At 40.9% G+C, this 20,004-nt stretch overlaps 1 protein-coding gene across 1 annotated transcript in view; it reads left to right on the plus strand.

Moving 5' to 3' along the window:
• Nucleotides 1-2,138: 2,138 nt before the first annotated feature.
• The window catches only part of MKLN1 (muskelin 1), a 223,900-nt gene continuing 206,034 nt past the window's right edge, over nucleotides 2,139-20,004 (plus strand). The window contains exon 1 of the mRNA XM_080663161.1: nucleotides 2,139-2,264. Coding sequence (XP_080519287.1) covers nucleotides 2,257-2,264 — 8 coding nt within the window. The 5' untranslated portion in view covers nucleotides 2,139-2,256. The remainder of the gene's footprint in view (nucleotides 2,265-20,004) is intronic.

Here is a 20,004-nt window from a genome sequence, read left to right on the forward strand (position 1 = left end):
TTAGGGAAAAAAAAAACATGGGACAAAAACTTCATAACACTGAATTTGGCAATGCTTTTTGGATAGGACACCAAAGGCATAGGTAACAAAAGGAAAAATAAACATTAAACTTCATGAAAATTAAACATTTTTGTATATCAAGACACTATCAACAGAGTAAAAAGGCAACACACAGAATGGGAGAAAATATTTTCAAGTCATATGTTTGGTAAAGGATTAATATCCAGAATATATAAAGAACTCCTAAAACTCAACAACAACAAAAAAAGCAAACCAATTCAAAATGAGCAAAGGACTTGAATAGACGTTTCTCCAAAGATATGCAAATGACTAATAAGGACAAGAAAAGATGCTTAATATCCCTAACCATTAGGGGGCTGCAAATCAAACTATAATTAGACTACCTCATACCCAGTAAGATGATTGCTATAAAAAAAAATCTAAAAAACAGAAAACAAGTATGGCAAGGATGTAGAGAAATGAGAACTCTTGCGCCTTGTCAGTGAGAATGTTAAGTGGTATAGAAGCTGAGAAAACAGTAAGGCAGTTTTTTTTAAAAAAAAAAAAAATAGAATTACCATATGATGCAGCAAATTCTCTTCTAGATATATACCCAAAATAATTGAAAGCAGGGTCTTGAAGAGATACTTGTATGCCTATATTCACAGCATTTTCACAATAGTTAAAATACAGAAGCAACCCAAATATCCATTGACAGATGAATGGGTAAGCAAAATGTGGTATATACATACAATGGAATATTATTCAGCCTTTAAAGTAAGGAAATTCTGACATATGCTATATGCTACAACATGGAACCTGAGGATATTATGCTAAGTGAAATAAACTAGTAACAAAATCGCAAATACAATATGATTCCACTAATATGAAGTCTCTAGAGTAGTCAAAATCATAGAGACAGAATGTTGGTTTCCAGGGGATGGGGGAAGGGAGAAATGGGAATTTATTGTTTAATGAGTATAAACTTTCAATATTATAACATGAAAAGAGTTATGAAGATGTGATGTTGCACAAGATTATGAATGTATTTAACACTACTGAACTGTATACTTCAAAATATTTAAGGTGGTAAATTTTATGTTATGTGTATTTTAAAACAGTTTTTAAAAATTGGGGGGGAGGGGGAGACTCTCTAGAATGATCAAGTGGGAATTCTCCCAGGAAAGCAAGGTTGGTTTTACAGCCAAAAATCAATTAATGCAATACCACATATCAATAGAATAAAGGTCAAAAACCACATGAACATCTCAACAGATGCTGGGAAAAAAAACATCTGTTCTGTTCATATATTATTTACAATAGCCAAAATATAAAAGCAACAATCCAAGTGCCCATCCATAGACGAATGGATAAAGAAGATGTGGTACATATATGACTGGAATATACTTAGCCATAACAAAAGAATGAAATCTTGCTATTTGCAACAACATGTATGGATCTATAGGGTATTATGCTAAGTAAAATAAGTCAGACACAGAAAGACAAATACTATATGGTTTCATTTAATGTGGAATCTAAAAAAACAAAATAAACAAACAAAATAGAAACAAACTCTTAAATATAGAGAACAAATTGATGCTTATCTGATGGGAGGGGGTTTTGGGTCATAGAAAAAGGTAAAGGGATTAACACATACAAATTACCAGCTATAAAAACAGTTGCAGGGATGTGAAATACACCATAGAGAATATAGTCAATAATAGTGTATGGTGTCAAATGGATACTAGACTTATCGGGGTGATAAGTCTTAAGTTAGATAAATGTCTAATCACTATGTTGCACACCTAAAACTAATATAATACTGCATGTTAACTGTAATTGAAAAGTAAAAAAAAAAAAATTAAAGAACATTATAAGAACAGAGGAGAAACAAATGATCGAGTTTCATTACATGAGGGAGAAATGCCCTCCTGAGACCACCTAGAAAGAAAAGGAAAAAAAAACAAAAAAAAAAAAACAGAAGAAAGGCTAGGGAAGGGAAAAGGGCAGAAGGGGAGTGGGGAGGAAGGGGATGGGAGGGGAGAAGGTTGGGGAGAGGAAGGGAGATACCCTACTCACTGTAATGTGGCCCTATACCTGCAATCAGAGTACTGTCTCCTCTTGCAGAATAGGAAGGAGAGGACAGAGAAGGTCGATTTCCCTCTCCTAGATGCTCTTTAATTGGAGGAAGATTCCTGACAGAGATGTAGAGATGCAAGTAGCAGAGAAGAAAGGATCAAACCAAACCTGAGCAGAATGCCTTGGTGAGTAAAGAATACCTAACAGTTCCTTGCAAATCAAAGACCCTTAAGAAAGCTGCTCATTTTGAGATTTGTAAGATTTTAACCCATAAGGAAATTGAAGAATTATTAAAGTGATTTGTGCTTTACAGCAAGGACACAACTGTTGGTATAAATGAAGTGCTTTGCAGATGTTATAAGATATTGTGGGCAGGGGAAGCCATCCATTTACATTCCCAGAGCTTTACTTTATTAAGTGCCTTGAGTGGTTATTTTTTCAAAGTCTTCTTCCCTTCTCTTCTGAGTGCACTTCTAGTAGGGCATGCTAAAGTTCTATTCATGAAGAAGAATCATTTTTTTCTTCATAATGATCTAGAAGAGACACAACCTAGTGACTTGCTTTCTGGAGCATTGATTTGTAAAAGAGAAATGACCTACAGGGTGCCTTTGGTGAAAACAGTTCTTTCTCTCTGTTTAGCTTCCAGAACTGCAACAGTCTGACCTTTCAGTGCTATTAAAGACTAAACCCTGGGGGAGGAGGTGGAGGTAGCTGGGGAGCCCGTTATAGTTGATAGTAATGATTCTTTGTGCAGACTTCCTGCACTCTGGCTTTGGAGTGACACTTTTTCTTCACCCTTTTGAACTTTCTTTTGGGCTACTTATATATTTACTTATTTATTTATTATTTTAATTCTCACCCAAGGATATGTTCTATTGATTTTTTTTTTTATTTTATTTTATTTTATTTTTTTGGAGAGAGAGGAAAGGAGAGAGGAAGAAAAAAAAAAAAAAAGAAAGAAAGAAACACTGATGTGAGAGAGAAACATCAATTGGTTGCCTCCTGTACATGCACCGACTGGGGATGGAACTGGCAACCTAGGCATGTGCCCTGACCAGGAATCAAAACCTCACTTATTGGTGAATGGGATGATGCTCCCACCAACTGAACCACTGGCCAGGACTGGCTTTTTGATATACACATGACTATGACCACTAAGTCTTCTTACCCCTGGGAAGTGTGGCTTCCAGACAGCATCCCCTCAGGGTAGCTCATGTTTCCATTTCAGAACTCCAATCACAAGTTTGTGGTGTTGTACAGAGAGGTGATTTGCCCATGCTTCCCCTCTCCTTTTCAAAATTCTAGTACATACAGAAAAAGAATCAGAATATTATGATGATCATCCAATATCCATCACCTAGATCAAACAATTGCAAAAATTTGCCACATATTTTTTATTTTTCCTTTTTATTCTTTTTTATGCTGCAGTCATTTAAAGCAAGTTTAAGTATATATATATTTCACCCCTAAATACTTCAAAATTCATCCAGAAATAATTAATACATCTTTGTTAGGTAAACACAGGTCTGTTGTCACATTTAACAAGATTCACATAATTTTCAATACATTCATATATTCCCTATTGTAAAATTTATTTATTTATTTATTTATTTTAGAGAGAGAGGAAGGGAGAAGGAGAGAAACATTTACATGAGAGCGAAACATTGATGGGCTGCCTCCTGCATGCCCCCTACCGGGAATAGAGCCCACAAAGTGTACAATTCAGAGGCACTAAATACCTTTACAATGTTATACAACCACCACCACTATTTCCAGAACATTTTCATTATCCCAAATAAACCCTATACCCTTTAAGAATAACTCCCCAGTTACCCCAAACAATCTTTTAAAGATGGTTAATTCAATAAGCTCCACATATTTCATTTGGTTGTTGTATTTCTTAAGATTTCTAATCTGAACTGCCTCCTCTTGCCACACTCACATATATTTTATTTTCATGACATTGACTTGTTGACAATTCTGGCCAATTGTTCTGTAGAATGTCCCATCTTCTGGATTTGTCTGATTGTTTTCTCATGGTGTTGTTAAACATGTTCTTCTGTCTTCTGTATTTCTTATAAGCTCAGAGAAAGGCTTGATAAGAATCAGGTTAAACTTTTTGATAAGAATTCTTCCTACTGCATCGTATTAGGCTGTACATAATGTCTGGTTGTTCCCCTATTGATGAGGCTAATATTGGTCACTGAATTAAAAATGGGTTTTTAAAAATGGGTTCTTAACTACTTGTGTAGTTTTCAAATGATTATCTCTACTTTGAATGTTCAGATAAAGGGACTCTGAGATGTTGCATGGCACCTAGGAGACAGCCTTTATCCAGTATAAAGGATAAGAGGATTAAGACTGAGGCTTTATGCTCTTTATGGAGTACTAGAGGCCTGGTGCATGAAATTTGTGCATTGGAGGGGCAGAAGGGGGGGTGTCCCTCTGCCTGGCCTGCTCCCTCTCGCAGTCCAGGATCCCTCAGGGGATGTCCGTAAGTGCAGTCAGAGATCCCTCTTACAGTCCGGGGCTCTCGTAGTCCGGGACCCCTCGCTCCTTACCACCCTCCTGCAGCGGAGGCAGGAGAGGCTCCTGTCACCGCCACTGCACTCGCCAGCCTTGAGCCTGACTTCTGGCTGAGCAGCACTCCCCCTGTGGGAGTGTACTGACCACCAGGAAGCAGCTCCTGCATTAAGCGTCTACCCCCTGGTGGTCATTGTGCATCAGAGCGACCGGTCGTTCCCCCGTCCGGTTGATTTGCATATTAGGGTTTTATTATATAGGATATGCAAGTCTGCAAATTTATTGCTAAGGGTGGTCAATCAAGGTAGAAATTTTTGGAATATGAAGTCCAGCAGAGACTACTTTTTCTCTGGGCCCAAAAGAAAATACTCTGAAATTCATTTTTAGCCAGAATTTAGCCATGGAGAAGTAGATCTCTTTGCTAACAATTATTAAAGACAGTGAAATCACTTTGGGAATTCAGATACAGAAGAATCTTTTATGGCATTTTACAATAATTCCCTATCCACCTTCAACTCCCCCACCCCTGCCAAACAACAACAACAACACTTTAAACTCTAGAATAAAAAATTTAGGAAGGGCATTTTCTTTGAATGCAGAATAGATAGATCTTTAGATGTTTCTTGAGTACTGTTTAAATTTTAGAGTAAGGAAAAGTATGTATCTGCTCTCTTTCTTTGATGTTTACCTTTTGTCTTTTAGCTACTATAAACTAAATAACTGATCCGTTGAAAATATAAGCAAGTAGGTTAAAGGATGTCATTATTTAAACTAAGAATTTGGGTTTCTAAAGTTATTTTTAATCTCCATATAAACACTTTTATTTTACAGCAATTAAATATCCAAGTCAGTTAAACTCTGCTCAAGGTTGCCCAGTATTTCTGGATACCCAAAGGGGATTTGGGGTTATTATTGCTTTGAGTGTGTTTGTTTGTTTTTATTATTTTGTTTTTAAGCTAACACAAAGATAGGGGAGTTGTTGTGAATTTTCTGCATAGCAGTACAGAATTTAACCATAGGATACTGGACCAACAATTTTCATTTTACTACTGGAATTAGTAATATCCTTTTTCTTAACTTTTCTGTAATTTTTAAAGATTCTGGCTTCAAAGTTACCAGTTGGGTAGGGAAGGTTGTGCAGGTCCCTTTGATAAATGAGTTCTGCAACAAAAGTACTACCAGAAGGCCTAGCAACACTTTCCCATCACCTTCCATTGGGGATTACTTCATTTGGTGAAGACCTCACCGGTAGATTACAAAACCAATCAGTGGAAAGGGTCAGCCATCCTTTCCCTTTTCTTTTTCCCCCCCTCTTCTTCTTTTCTCTTTTCTTCTCCTCCTCCTCCTTCTTCTCCTCCTCTTATTCTTCTCTTCTTGTCCCTCTCCCTCCTTGTTTTGTTACAAGAGTGTTTTTTGTGTTTTTTAAATCAAATCATAACAAAGCTGGCTTGGCTGCTCTCAGAGCCTCCCAAATTATCAAATGTCTGTCTCTCACTCTGGCCAGTCCTGTCTTTTCTCTTCTCTTCATTGTCACTCATCCTAGGCTGTCATTCTTCAATGACTCCTCTTATTCCCATCAAATGTTGTATTCCCTAAGGATTCCCTTCCTTGCATCAGTCCATGGTATGTCACTGAATACTCAATAGAATCAAAGGAGTGAAAGAATGAATCCAGTGGAGGAGGTCTGTGCCTAAACCTATATTCTAAACTCCCTCTGCCCAACTTCCATTTGTTTTGAACTGCCAGCTCCAGTTTCCTGTCTGGATTCTCTAGGCTCTTGGTATTCTATAAGGATAACCTATGCCAGATCCAGCTCTCCAACATCCCCCAAGGGGTCCTGGATTGTGAGAGGGCGCAGGCCAGGCCGAGGGACCCCATCGGTGCACAAGTGGGGCCTGGGAGAGAGGTGGGAGGTTGGCCAGCAGGGGAGGGACCGCAGGAGGGCTCTAGGGCGTGTCCAGCCTGTCTCACTCAGTCCCGATTGGCTGGACCCCAGCAGCAAGCTAACCTACCCGTTGGAGCGTCTGCCCCCTGGTGGTCAGTGCACATCATAGTGAGCAGTTGAGCGGCCTTAGCATATCATTAGCATATTATGCTTTGATTGGTTGAACGGCCGACCAGACGACTGGACACTTAGCATATTAGGCTTTTATTATATAGGATAATGGAATTACTTGAACCATGCCCAGTACTTCAAAAAAAAGCCTAGAAGACTGTATATGTAGTCACAACAAACTGGACCAGATTGACTAAATAATGGAAAACTTCTTTTCTTTTTGGAGGAGTGGGCAACTGGAAGATGGGGAGATTAACCCACACTAACTCCCTGCAAAGGCTGTATGTTCCTACTAAGAAGGAGTTCTTGTTGGTTGTGTGTGTTTTCTATAAGGTAGGGAGAGTATATTGGAAAGAATACAGGTGTAGAGGTGAGGCCAATCAGAATTTAGTTTCTAGCAATAAGACTTAGACTATTTATTTAACATCTCCAAAACTCAGTTTACTCATCTGTAAAATGGGACTAATAATTTCCATTTTTTTCAGACTACTTGAGGGTTTTTAGGCAATGTGTGTAAAGCACTCATTAATACAATACCTAATAAATATTTAATACTAGAGGCCCAGTGTATGAAATTTGTGCACTGGTAGGGTCCCTGGCGGCTGCCGGCTGCCAGCCAGGTACTCCCTCCCTCCCCCCAGCCACCTGCCAGTGCCAAGGCCTCCCTCCCTTCCTCTGGCCATCTGCTACCTCCCTCCCTTCTCCCAGCTGGTCTGCCCCCTGGTCGAACTCCTGGAAGAACTCAGGTCCAGGGGACAATTTGCATACTACACTTTTATTATATAGGATGTTTTCTTTAGAAATGTGATTTATTTAGTAACACATTACTAAATATAATGATTTTTAGATTAAAACCTTTCAAGGAATAAAGCTCTTGGGGAAAAGAATGAATCTGATTATTGAGAGAAGAGATTGAGAAGCATTAGCATAACAGCTCTACATAGAAACACCAGTACTCCCTTAAGAACTCCTGCCAAGTCCTGAGGGCTCTGACTAGGGAATGTATAAGGAGGTTGCACATCCTTTGTGTTGATGAATGAATCCTAACTTGAGGGGGGACAGTCAGTTCGCTAATCATATCATAACAACATATCCTTAACAACCACCTGCTCCTGTGCTGTGATTCTGACATAGCTCTGGTGATGAGCTTTCAAGAAGTACCAGGTCTGCTCCCAGCTGCCTGTTTATAGAAGCTTGGGATTTTAAGTGGGACGTAAAAGGAATGGAGTGCCATGGGAAAGGGGATAGAAGATGAAGTTTGTGGAAGAGATGAAGGAAGTTAAAGGACCATCATGACTTAGTTTGCACCCCTTGAAAATGGGGCAACAGAATTTATTTCTTGAAGAGATAAGTACTGTTCCAAATCCATTTCTTTCATCTCAGCACCACGGGGATTCTACTAAAAAGTGAAACTTCCTCCTAAATTTCTTACCTCTTCCTCCCCGTAGGCCCTGACAGTTTCCCAGTTCATCCCTTTCTCTAGGCACTCCCAAGATAGGGAGATCAACTGTCCCCTTTCCATTAATGGGCTTAGTTTACGACTAAGAGCCAGAAGCAGGCCAGCACTTTCGAGAGCGCCTGTCCCAGGCCACTGCTAAATGTCCTTTGGTGGAGAGTCTTTGGAGAGGTGACTTGTGGAATCCAACTTCTGAGTTGTTTTTTTTTTCTGTTGGACAAGCCAAATGAATTTGGAATATTCTGTTTTGGGTTGAATTTATCCCTTGTTATTTTAATGGCTGTAACAAGTTGTTTTTGAAATGTTTCCAATCAGCACATCTTTATTTACTGCCCTTAACACCCGGAGGCTACTTGAAGGAGGATTTAATTTCCAAAGTCCATTAAGTAAACAAAAGTTTTCCAATAACATCTTCAGGCAAGCACTGAAAGACCTCATTTTTGCCACAGCACTTGCTTGGCTCCCCCATAATACTTCATTAGTACTGTGCTCAACAAACCTTGTACCATCATTTAAAAACTAAACACAAAGTTACTTACTAATTTATTTTTCTTCTTCTTAATCACCATGTTTAACAAAAAAACAGAAGCAAAAGCAAAACATGTTTTAAATGTGGTACTATCTGACTAGACCCTACGTATATTAAATCAAATAGGCCATGTGGGGGATACATATGATACCTAGTTGGGAGATGGTTATTCACTCTTCTCCTGAGAGAATGAAAATGTCCAGAAGGCACTGATTAGATAAGCAGAGGCTAGCAGGCATGGCTTCGGCTATGTAGGAATTTCTATGGCTTTAAAATTAACTCCAGAATCCCATTAAATGCAATATTCACTGATATTGGGTATGTTCTCTGTTACCTTCTTTTATCTTAATCCTTTGAGAGTCCAGAAATTTAAGGGTTGTATTCATCAAAATAGGCTAATTGTTTTAACAAGTGACTAAAATCTCAATGGTTTGACCCAACAAAATGTATTCTTCTCTTTGTCCATTCTCTTGTCACAGTCCAAAATGGATTGGTAGGGGTAGAAGTGCGTGGAATGTGGTGGTCAATGTCCTATTCAGTAATTCAGGGACCTAGGCTCCTTCCAACTTATACTCTATGTTCCTCTAGGTCAGAATCCTCTCCATTCAGCCAATGGGTAGAGAAAGAGTATACTGCGCACTGCACGGGAGGCTTTTCATGGGCCAGACCTGAAATTGGCACCCATTACTTCCATCCACATTCTTGTGGCCAAAACTCAGTCACGTGGCTCTGCCTAATTGCAATGAAGAGAGCTAGGAAGTATAGTCCAGCAATGTGCCAAACTCACAGGCAAGACAGAGAGCTCTTTGAGGCAGGCCAATCGTTCTTCTGTTCTTGTATATTACCAAAGGTGTGTGAAAAAATGTACTGTCCTATTTACAGGTCACTTAATGCCTAGCCCTGCCACTAATGTCTTGGTCAGTTCCTGGCAAAAGCCCATCTGTCAACATCAACATCAACCTCATTACCACTCAAATGAGTCCACATTGCAAATTTATTCTATTATATTTAGGACTTTCCAGAGGTCCAAGATAACCTGGACCGGGCCTGTGAAGAGGTTCCGATTAAAAGTTGCCTGACAAAGTCATATGTAATATCTAAACCAAATTTTGTCACATGGGACCTATGAGAACAATAAATGTGTTACAAACATTTAAAGGACTGTCTCAATACCTCTTCAAAAACTATGAAAACATATGTTTGTCTTTTTTCAATCACTGTATTTTTCACAGTTGTCATGATTCTGTAATTGTCTGCACTCTTGCTTCCTGCTTCTTTCATTAACCAATTTACAAAGGCTATCTGATAGTGCAACCATTTTAGAGACATCCATTTGTCCTCATTTACTCATCGGCTACTATCCCCGTTGAGATTTTAGCTTCCTCCAAAAATGTTTGTTCATCCTCTTACATAAAGGGGATGATGCTATGGGCCATGTAAGGTAATGATGTTAAAGTCCTCGTGCATTCTGGGCTGTCTTTCTAGTTGTGGTAGGTTTTTACTGCCCTATCCATACTTTCCTTGGATAAGCCAAGCTAAGCATTTATTATATGGCTCATGCAATTAAGGATGCAGTCTTCATTCATTTCTTTATCCATTCATTCCTTCTGAAATATTTATTGAGTATCTACTATGTGCCAGACAGTATGCTAGATACTAGAATCAGAGCAAAGAACAATACATATAAGGCCCCTACCCTTGTGGAGTTTATGAGAGAGACATATTCTAAATAAATAATAATGCAAAATATTAATTACAACTGTAGCATTTACATGGGAAGCTTATTTTCTTTTTAGCAGTTTAGATGACCTCAAATCACCAAGAGTTCTGTTATTTTTTACATTGAGGTCTTTGTTCCTCTGTAAAAACCAGCTTCTTTTCTTTAAGGTAATCATTCATTCATTCTTTCATTTACTGATAATATTCATTAATTCATTAAATATCATTATAAAACTACTATTTACCAGGCACTATGCTAAGGTTTCCAAATACAAAAACAAAAAAACAAGATTCCTGCCTCAGGGGTCATAGTTCAGTTAAGTAGACTGGCATGCAAACCACACAGTATCCTATATAATAAAAGCTTAATATGCAAATCTACCGAACACCAGAATGACTGGTGGAACGACCAGTAGAATGACCGGTCGCTATGATATGCACTGATCACCAGGGGCAGACACTCAATGCAGGAGCTGCTCACAGCCCGCAGGCCCCAGGCCAGCCAAGGTGGGTGCCAGCAGGGGCCCCTCAATCGCCCCGCCGGTCGCCCCATAGATCGGCCCTGATCACCAGCCAGGCCTAGCAACCCTACCCATGCACCATTTTCGTGCACCATACCTCTAGTATTATGATAATAGTCCTAATGGAGAAGTAAAATGTGCAGTGAGGGATAGGAAAGGAGGGCCTAAATCCGCCTGCGTAGATCAGGGAAGACTTCACAAAGGAGGTAGCACTTGGATTTGAAGGGTGAATAAGCCTTTGCTAAGTAGAGAAGTCAAGGAAGAGCATGTGATGGCTGGTTGATCATCAAAGAGTTGTGCTTTCTCATTCCATAGTATGAAAATGTTCTAGGAAGTGGCCCTACTTATTTCCAGTTCCCTATACATCTACAAGTGACAAGTGACACGTTCTCATTAATGGGATGTGAACAGAAGTGATTGCATCATTTCTGGGCTGGGTTAAGAAGTAGGTGTGCCTTTTCTTCATTCTTTTTCCCAGCTGTTAGCTCTGGAAGTAAAACACTGAAGCTTAGAGGATGGCAAAGCTGCAAAATAGAAGGATTCTGGATGGAAGGCTGCTTGTCACACTGAACTGTTATATGACTAAGAAATAACTTTCTGTTGTGTTAATCTATATAGCTTATTTGTTACAGCAGCAAGCTCTAGTTTAGTTAATACAGGGCAGTCCAAGCAAAGTGAACAGTATGTTCAAAGGCTTACTGGTGTGTCTAGCACAGAGTGCATACTCATAAATATTTGATATTGCAGTAAGAGTATTTTAGGAAAATACAAATAGTCCAGTATTGCCAGAGTATAAAATACATGATTGGTGAATATAAAGGGAGGGTGGCTGGATAGGCATGGTGGACCACAAAAAACCTTGAATGCCATGTTGAAGAATCTAGGTTTGATTTGTGGAAGGCGGGAAGCCAATGAAGAATGCTGAAAAGGTTGAGGCATGATACCTAGAATAACAGGATGTCTGAGAAACAACACTCAGGAGCTTCCTTTAAATTTTCTTTAAATGTAAAATGGTAATTCAAAGTCAAAATATAGGATTTCAGAATCAGAACACATCATAGTCTGGTCAAACCTCATTTAACAAATGAGGAAAGCGAGGCCCAGAGAAGCTAAGTACCTATGCCAAGGTCACCCAGCTAAAATCTGGCAGAGATGGGGATAGAAGGCTAGTCTCTTGTTTACCAGCCCTATAGCATTGCTCTTTCCACTGTACCGCAGTGCTTCGGAGCAGTGGAGACCAGCTGGTGTGCCTGTGCTTTCAGTTCTCTAAAGAAGACATTGGGGATTTGGAGGCAGGGTATTTTCCATGGAAGGCTGTCTTCTCTGTAATTCCTCATCTGGCTTGAACCACTACTTTGGAATAGGTCCATTTTTCAGCATCAGATTTCCCTGGAGGGCCACTGGGAATGTGCTTAGTGACCTGTGGGGTGCCCTTGCACTTTCTGAGCATTTGTTGGGAAGATGAGAAGTAGCAGTGGTTTGAGCTCCTGGAAATGCTGCTTGGTACCTTGGCAGCATTGTTGGCTCTCTCAGCGACTGTGGTTCAGCCCTCCAGCTGATTGTCCTTCAGGGGTGAGATCAAAATATCTTCTTCAGCTTGTCTACTTAAAGGGTCAGCCCCTATAGTTGCCATTTTCTGCTCATCATTTCACTACTTCTTGTTTTCATACATTGTTGAGCTGATTCATTATTCATTTTAGAGGCCCAGTGCACGAAATTCATGCATGGGGGAGAGGGGTGTGTCCCTCAGCTGAGCCTGCACCCTCTCCAATCTGGGACCCCTCGAAGGATGTGAGTTGGACATCCCTCTCACAATCCAGGACTGCTGGCTCCCAACCGCTCGCCTGCCTGCCTTCCTGATTGCCCCTAACCGCTTCGGCCTGCCATCCTGATCATCCCCTAACCACTCCCCTGCCAGCCTGATCAACGCCTAACTGCTCCCCTGCTGGCCTGATTGCCCCTAACTGCCCTCCCCTGCTGGCCTGGTCACCCCCAACTGCCCTCCCCTGCTGGCCCGGTCCCCCCTAACTGCCCTCCCCCGGAGGCCTGGTTGCCTCCAACTGCCCTCCCCTGCAGGCCTGTTCCCCCCAACTGCCCTCCCCTGCAGGCCTGTGTCCCCCACAACTGTCCTCCTTTGCAGGCCTGTTTGCCCCCAACTGTGCTCCTCTGCCGGCCTGGTCACCCCTAACTGCCCTCCCCTGCAGGCCTGATCCCCCCAAGTGCCCTCCCTTGCAGGCCTGGTCCCTCCCAACTGCCCTCTCCTGCTGTCCTGATCAGCCACAACTGCCTTCCCCTGCCGGCCATCTTGTGGCGGCCATCTTTGACCACATTGGGGTGGCCATCTTGTGTGTTGGAGTGATCGTCAATTTGCGTATTACCTCTTTATTATATATGATAGTTATTTTACTCCATGTGCTACCCAAGACCATATGACATCCATTTTTAAAATGGGCAAAGGGCAACTATGCTGAAGCCAGTCTCAGGGGAGCATGGCATGTGGTCTGATTTAAGAAGGACAGGATATTAATGAATTATTTTACAACCAGGAAGCCAGAGCACTAGTTGGGGAACAGGGGAGGTCATTTGTCTAAAAGCTTCCAAGAAATCTGGGGAAAATATATTTCTTGATGTTTTTGGTCTAGAGTTATATAATCACCCATTCCTTGTAGTTTGGTTGTATCACCTTTGCCTCCCTTGCATGTTGCTCAATTGATAGCTCAGTGGACTAGGATGAAGTATTAAATGCAGATGAGATTGCTACCTCGGTCCCTAAGGAGTGTCTTGGTGGCACCCAAGGACAATGTCTGATGCAATGTATAGTGCTTGAACATTGAAGTCAGAGCGACATCTGTCACTCACTCATTGTGAGACCTCTGGCAAGTTTCTAAACTCTCTGAGCACCAGTTTCCTCTTATGGAAAATGGGAAAATACTGTAAACTACTGGAGGTTGTTGTGGAATTAAATAAATGAACATATCTAAGGCTTCATTCTGGGCAAGTGGTTGGCTCTTAACAAACACTTTTCAGGCCCCTGAGAAGTTACCATAAATAGCATTCTTTTCTCCAATCTGAATTTTAGGATTCAGATCAAGATGAGAAATGAGACAAAAGAGTAGGCAGATGGAGACCAAAATATTACCTTGATTGCTGTTTACTATGAGATAGAATGGGATACTAAATACTAAATGAGTCTCAGCTTTAGGTAGACTTATTTACCCAGTCACAAGTAACACTTGACCAGGACAGGTCTTCTCATTCTGGGGATGAGGGTTGGGGTAGGAAGGGGACCCTGCCCCAGAGAAGCAGAGCATCCTCACTGTAGCAGGCAGATACCTAAGAGGAAGAAAGGAGGAACTAAACTGAGCATGCCCTATGTAGGCTTCACAATTCCCCAATCAGAATAAGCCCCTCCTCTGTGGAGAGACAAGAAGCTAGAGCAGCCGTGGGCAAACTACTGCCCGTTTGGCTGTTCTATCCAGCCCTCGGAACCGGAACCGAAAGAGCAGAGGATTCTCTTGCTCTCCCCTCCGCTCCTTCACCAGCAGCAGTGTTAACATGGCAACGTCAGGAAACACGGCCGCAGCTCCTTCTTCTGAGTGGGTGTATTTATATCCGCCCATTCAGTAGAAGGAACAACCTCTCAATCTTCCAGAGGCTCCTTGTAATGCCCGTGGACGAGTCCCCCGACATCACCCTGGGAATGCATAGACACATTATCGTGGTGATGTAGGGAGACACGCCCCTGGAGAGCACAGTATCAGAGCATTAGCTAAAAAGGAGACCAACAACACTGTTCCCACTGAAGTTGATGTTTTAAAGACCAAAAACCTTTCAACCCAGCCTACATTGCCATCTACATCTACGTCCCGGGCATAATTTGGAAGTTGCACTAAAGAAAATGTTTAATTTACTGTTTACACATTTTGTTCTTTTCTATTTGTTTTAGTTTTAAATTATTTTATTATATTTAAGTTTAATTTGAAAGGCTTTTGTACCTTTCCTTTGTTAGGCAATTTTATTTTGCCTTTGCCATCTTCAATATAAGGTATGTTACTGTGCTATGATTCCTCCATTTTTTGAAGTTTCAAATTATAATAATTAGTGTTTACATTCTTCTTGTTAAAATGTTTGAAATGAATAAAACTATTGAAATTAAAAAAAAAGACCGTACCCTTTTATGTAATGATGTTTACTTTGAATTTATATTAGTTCACACAAACACTCCATCCATGCTTTTGTTCCGGCCCTCCGGTCCAGTTTAAGAACCCATTGTGGCCCTCGAGTCAAAAAGTTTGCCCACCCCTGAGCTAGACAGAGGGACAGAAGTGTCAAACCTCCACAGGGAAGGAAACCTCAGAAGCATTTCTCCTAATATTTCCCTTCTCTTGCCCTCCTACGATCATCTTGTGCCTGTTACTTCTCAGCCTCTCTGCTTATGAGGGATACATGTAGCCATGTGCCACTGTAGGTAGCCTTGAGTACAAAATGTTTGGAAGAAAAGTGTGGGACAGGGAGGGAGAGGTTGGGTTGAGTTGTTCCTAATTTCAGAATTAGGGGTTAGAGTTCTGAAAGGAGGATCAGTGTTCAGAGACCTGTTCTAGACAGGAGGGCACTGCAGGAGCATAATCAGAATTTCCAGGCATGGGGCAACATCCAATGCCTCAATCCCAAGAGGACAGGTGGGCAGCAGGGTTCCAGCAGCACTTGCATCTGATCTATGAGTCCCAGAACTTTGTCTTCTGGAGATGACTCTCAATACTAGTTATATATGCTCTGCCCAGTTTTTAAAAGTATATATTTTTATTGATTTCAGAGAGAAAGGGAGAAGGAGAGAGAGATAGAAACATCAATGATGAGAGAGAATCCTTGATCGGCTGCCTCCTGCACACCCCACACTGGGTTGAGCTGTAACCCAGGCATATGCTCTGACCAGGAATCAAACTGTGACTTCTTGGTTCACAGGTCGACGCTCAACCACTGAGCCAAGCTGGCTGGGCTTGCTCTGCCCCATTTTTAACCCCATTTTAAAATATAAGCATATTTTGTGATTATAAAAATAATACATACCCACTTTGGAAAATTCAGAAATATAGAGAAGTATAAAGAAAAAAACCAAACTACCCCCGGAGCTGCGGGCTTGGACGCGGAGTCTGCGCCATCTTGATCCGGAAAGTGGAGCTTATCTGAAGCCTGAGAATCCACAACTGCGGCACCCCAGGAACAGCTGCGAGCCCCAGAACAACGCTCCCCAACTGGCGCAAGCACACGGGTTCAGAGGAGCTCTACACTCCACCACGGAAAGGTCAGATTTCGCCTGGGATAAGGTGAGGTCTCTGGTCCCGGCGGGAGAGAGGAACGCGTGTTTTGCGGGAGCTGGAGGACCAGGGAAGTCTGTGCCTAGAAAAGTCCGTGGCTGTAGGGGCTGGCGTGATCTGTGATTGTGGAAAGGGGTCCTCAGAGCTGCTAAGAGAAGGGCACTCTAAAAAGCAACCCATTTTGATCTGAAGTGCAGGGACACCCTAAGAATTTCAGGCTGTCCAGACTTACGCGCAGCCCGTGCGCTCCCTTTGTGCCTGGGTTTACTCGCAGTCCTGGAGTTCGCACACTTGGGCTTTTTCCTCTTCAAATCCTTGCTTCTGATTACTAAGCCCAATACATAGGATCATCCAGTTGGGGACACCCTGGGAGACTGCAGGGGAAAGTTGTTTTTCTGGAACCTGGGGATCGGAGCGGGGAGTGACCATCAGAGAGTCAGCTCTGAGGTAGACCACGCCCACAGGCCGGTGGCAGTGCCACAGGGAAAGAAGGCTCTAACACTGCCTAGAGAGGCCATAGATAGACCCGGAAGTCAATCCAGAAACACTGCCACCCAGGGGCTGAATCACAAATTGACTCTTGCGTAATCAAAAATAAAGGAATACGAGAAATTAAGACACACCGCCTGCTTAAAATCAGGACTGGCTTACAACACCGAAGAGCAGTGGATCGCAGGGAACTGCAATACTGTCTGGACTGAGAAACAGGCGTGCCAAACAGAAAAACAGAGGAAGTGAATGACCTTCACTACTTCACATTTTATTTTTACCTTTTATTTTTTTATTTTTTTATTTTTTTTTATTTTCATTTTTTGCATCTTTTAATCAAGAAACTTTTTTTTCTTTTTTCATCACTTGATTTTACCTTTTTAATGATTACATTTTTATTTTCAATCCGTATTATTACTACTGCTATTTTATCTTTTTTTTTTTTTTTAAAGTGTCATTTTATTTTCTCTTCATTTTATTTTGGGATTAGGGTTCTACATTCTATTTTTTATCTTTCCTTTAGCATCGTTTTACTCTATCTCAACTCTACCTTTAGGCCATCACTCTCTTCCCAACCTCCCCCTTTTCAGTGTCCTGTTTGTCTTACCCTTTTACTGCTTTAGATTTTCCCTATTCTTTCTGTTTACCCCTTGTTAAAATTTCTCCCTACTTACATATCTAATCTCTAATCCCCTGCTCCAAGCCCACATACACCTCTCCCTTCGCTCTCTGAGCTATCCATAAACTTGTCCTTCTCTCTGTCCTTTTGTTGTTGTTTGCTTGAATGTAGATTATATCCAATTTTTATGCTGTTTTTGTGAGATTGTTTTGCTTATTCTTCTTTTGTTTATTTTTTTGTTTGTTTTGTGCTTCAGCTTTCCCTTGCCTCAATCCATATTAGTTGGTGTTGTAGTTTGTATTAATCCCCAGGCACTTGTTGCTGGCATTTGCTGGGATTAGTGATTGTTCTATTGGAGTTTTATCCCCAATATATATAGTCTGTTCCCCTTTCTCTCTTAGTCACTTTCTTGTCTCTCTTACTTTTTTTTTTCTCTTTACTTTCCCTTTTCCCAATTTCATTTTCACACTCCTTTTTTCTTTTTTTCTTTCTTTCTTTCTTTTTTCCTCTTCTTCTTTCTCTCCTATCACCTAATTCGCCTTTCTCTGGTGGTCACCTTTATTGGAGGTTATTAATATTGTGAATACATTCCTGTTCAGTGCCTTGTGAGTTGTACCTGGTAGTGCTGTATTTTGTGCCTTTAAATCAACCCAGGAGAGAGAGAACTACATAACCAGACACCCAGAGAAGAGAGACCATGGGGAGACAAAGAAGCAGCCCGCATATGAAAGAAAAGCAGGCATCACCAGAAAAGGAAGTAAACGAAATGGAGGCAAGCAACCTTCCAGAAAAAGAATTCAGAGAAATGGTCATAAGGTGGCTGAAAAGAATGGAAGACAAATTCGACAATATGAGCAAGAACCAAGAGGAAATGAAGAAGAACCAAGAAGAAATGAAAAATGACATCGCTGCTGTAAAGAACTCAATAGAAAGCATCAAGAGTAGACTAGAAGAAGCAGAGGACCGCATCAGTGAGCTAGAAGACAAGATGGAAAAAAATACCCAAGAAAAGCAACTTCTAGAAAAAAAAATTAAAAGGCAGGAGGAGAGTCTAAGGGAACTTTGGGACAACACGAAACAAAACAACATCCGCATAATAGGGGTTCCAGAAGGAAAGGAAGCTGAGCAAGGAATAGAAAACCTCTTTGAAGAAATAATGACAGAAAATTTCCCAGATATAGGGAAGAAAAAACCCACACAAATCCAAGAAGCTCACAGAGTCCCAAGCAAAATGAACCCCAAAAGACCGACGCCAAGGCACATTATAATTAAATTGGCAAACACCAACGACAAAGTAAGAATCTTAAAAGCAGCAAGAGAGAGACAGAAAGTTACATACAAAGGAACCCCCATCAGACTAGCAACTGATTTCTCAACAGAAACTCATCAGGCCAGAAGGGAATGGAATGAAATATACAAAGTCATGCAAAGGAAGGGGCTGAATCCAAGAATACTGTACCCAGCAAGGCTGTCAATCAAAATTGAAGGTGAAATCAGGAGCTTCACAGACAAAAAAGGACTAAGGGAATTTATTACCACCAAACCAGCAATGCAAGAAATGCTAAAGGGTCTACTGTAAAAAAAAAAAAAAGAAAGAAAGAAACAGGAAGCGAAGAAGTAACACAGGGGTAAAGAATAGGAATGGCGACAAATAAGTACCTATCAATAATAACTTTAAATGTAAATGGATTAAATGCCCCAATCAAAAGACATAGGGTAACAGATTGGATAAGAAAACACGACCCATATATCTGCTGTCTACAAGAAACCCACCTCAGAAAAAAAGACGCACACAGACTGAGGGTGAAGGGATGGAAAAAGGTTTTCCAGGCAAATGGAACTGAAAAAAAAGCTGGGGTAGCAATACTTATTTCTGACAAATTAGATCTCAAACTGAAGGACATAACAAGAGATAAGGAAGGCCATTTCATAATACTAAAGGGAGCAATCCAACAAGAAGAAATAACTCTGGTAAACATATATGCACCCAATACAGGAGCACCCAAATACATAAAAAAACTCCTGGAGGATATTAAGGGAGACATTGACAGCAATACAATCATAGTAGGAGACTTTAATACCCCACTATCACCATTGGACAAATCCTCTAAACAAAACATCAGCAAAGAAACATCAATCCTAAATGACTCACTAGACCAGATGGAATTAATTGACATCTTCAGAACATTTCACCCCAAAGCCACAGAATATACATTCTTCTCAAGCGCACATGGGTCATTTTCAAAGATAGACCATATGTTGGGACATAGGCAAAGTCTCTTCAAATTCAAGAAGATAGAAATCATATCAAGCATCTTCTCAGACCACAGTGGCATAAAACTGGAAATCAACTACAATAAAAACAACCCAAAGAAATCAAACACATGGAGACTAAACAGCATGCTATTAAACCATGACTGGGTTACCAGAGAGATCAAAGAAGAAATAAAAAACATCATGACAACAAATGACAATGAAAACACTACAATCCAAAATCTATGGGACACAGCGAAAGCAGTCTTGAGAGGGAAGTTCATAGCTCTACAAGCCTACTGCAAAAAACAAGAAACAGGGGTAATAAATTACCTAACCCAACAACTCAAAGAGTTAGAAAAAGAGCAACAAGAAAAGCCCAGTGTAAGCAGAAGGAAGGAAATAATAAAGATCAGAGCACAGATAAACGACATAGAGACCAAAG

This window comes from Plecotus auritus (assembly GCF_963455305.1).
Source record: "Plecotus auritus genome assembly, chromosome: 4".
In the NCBI taxonomy this organism is placed as follows: Eukaryota; Metazoa; Chordata; class Mammalia; order Chiroptera; family Vespertilionidae; genus Plecotus; species Plecotus auritus.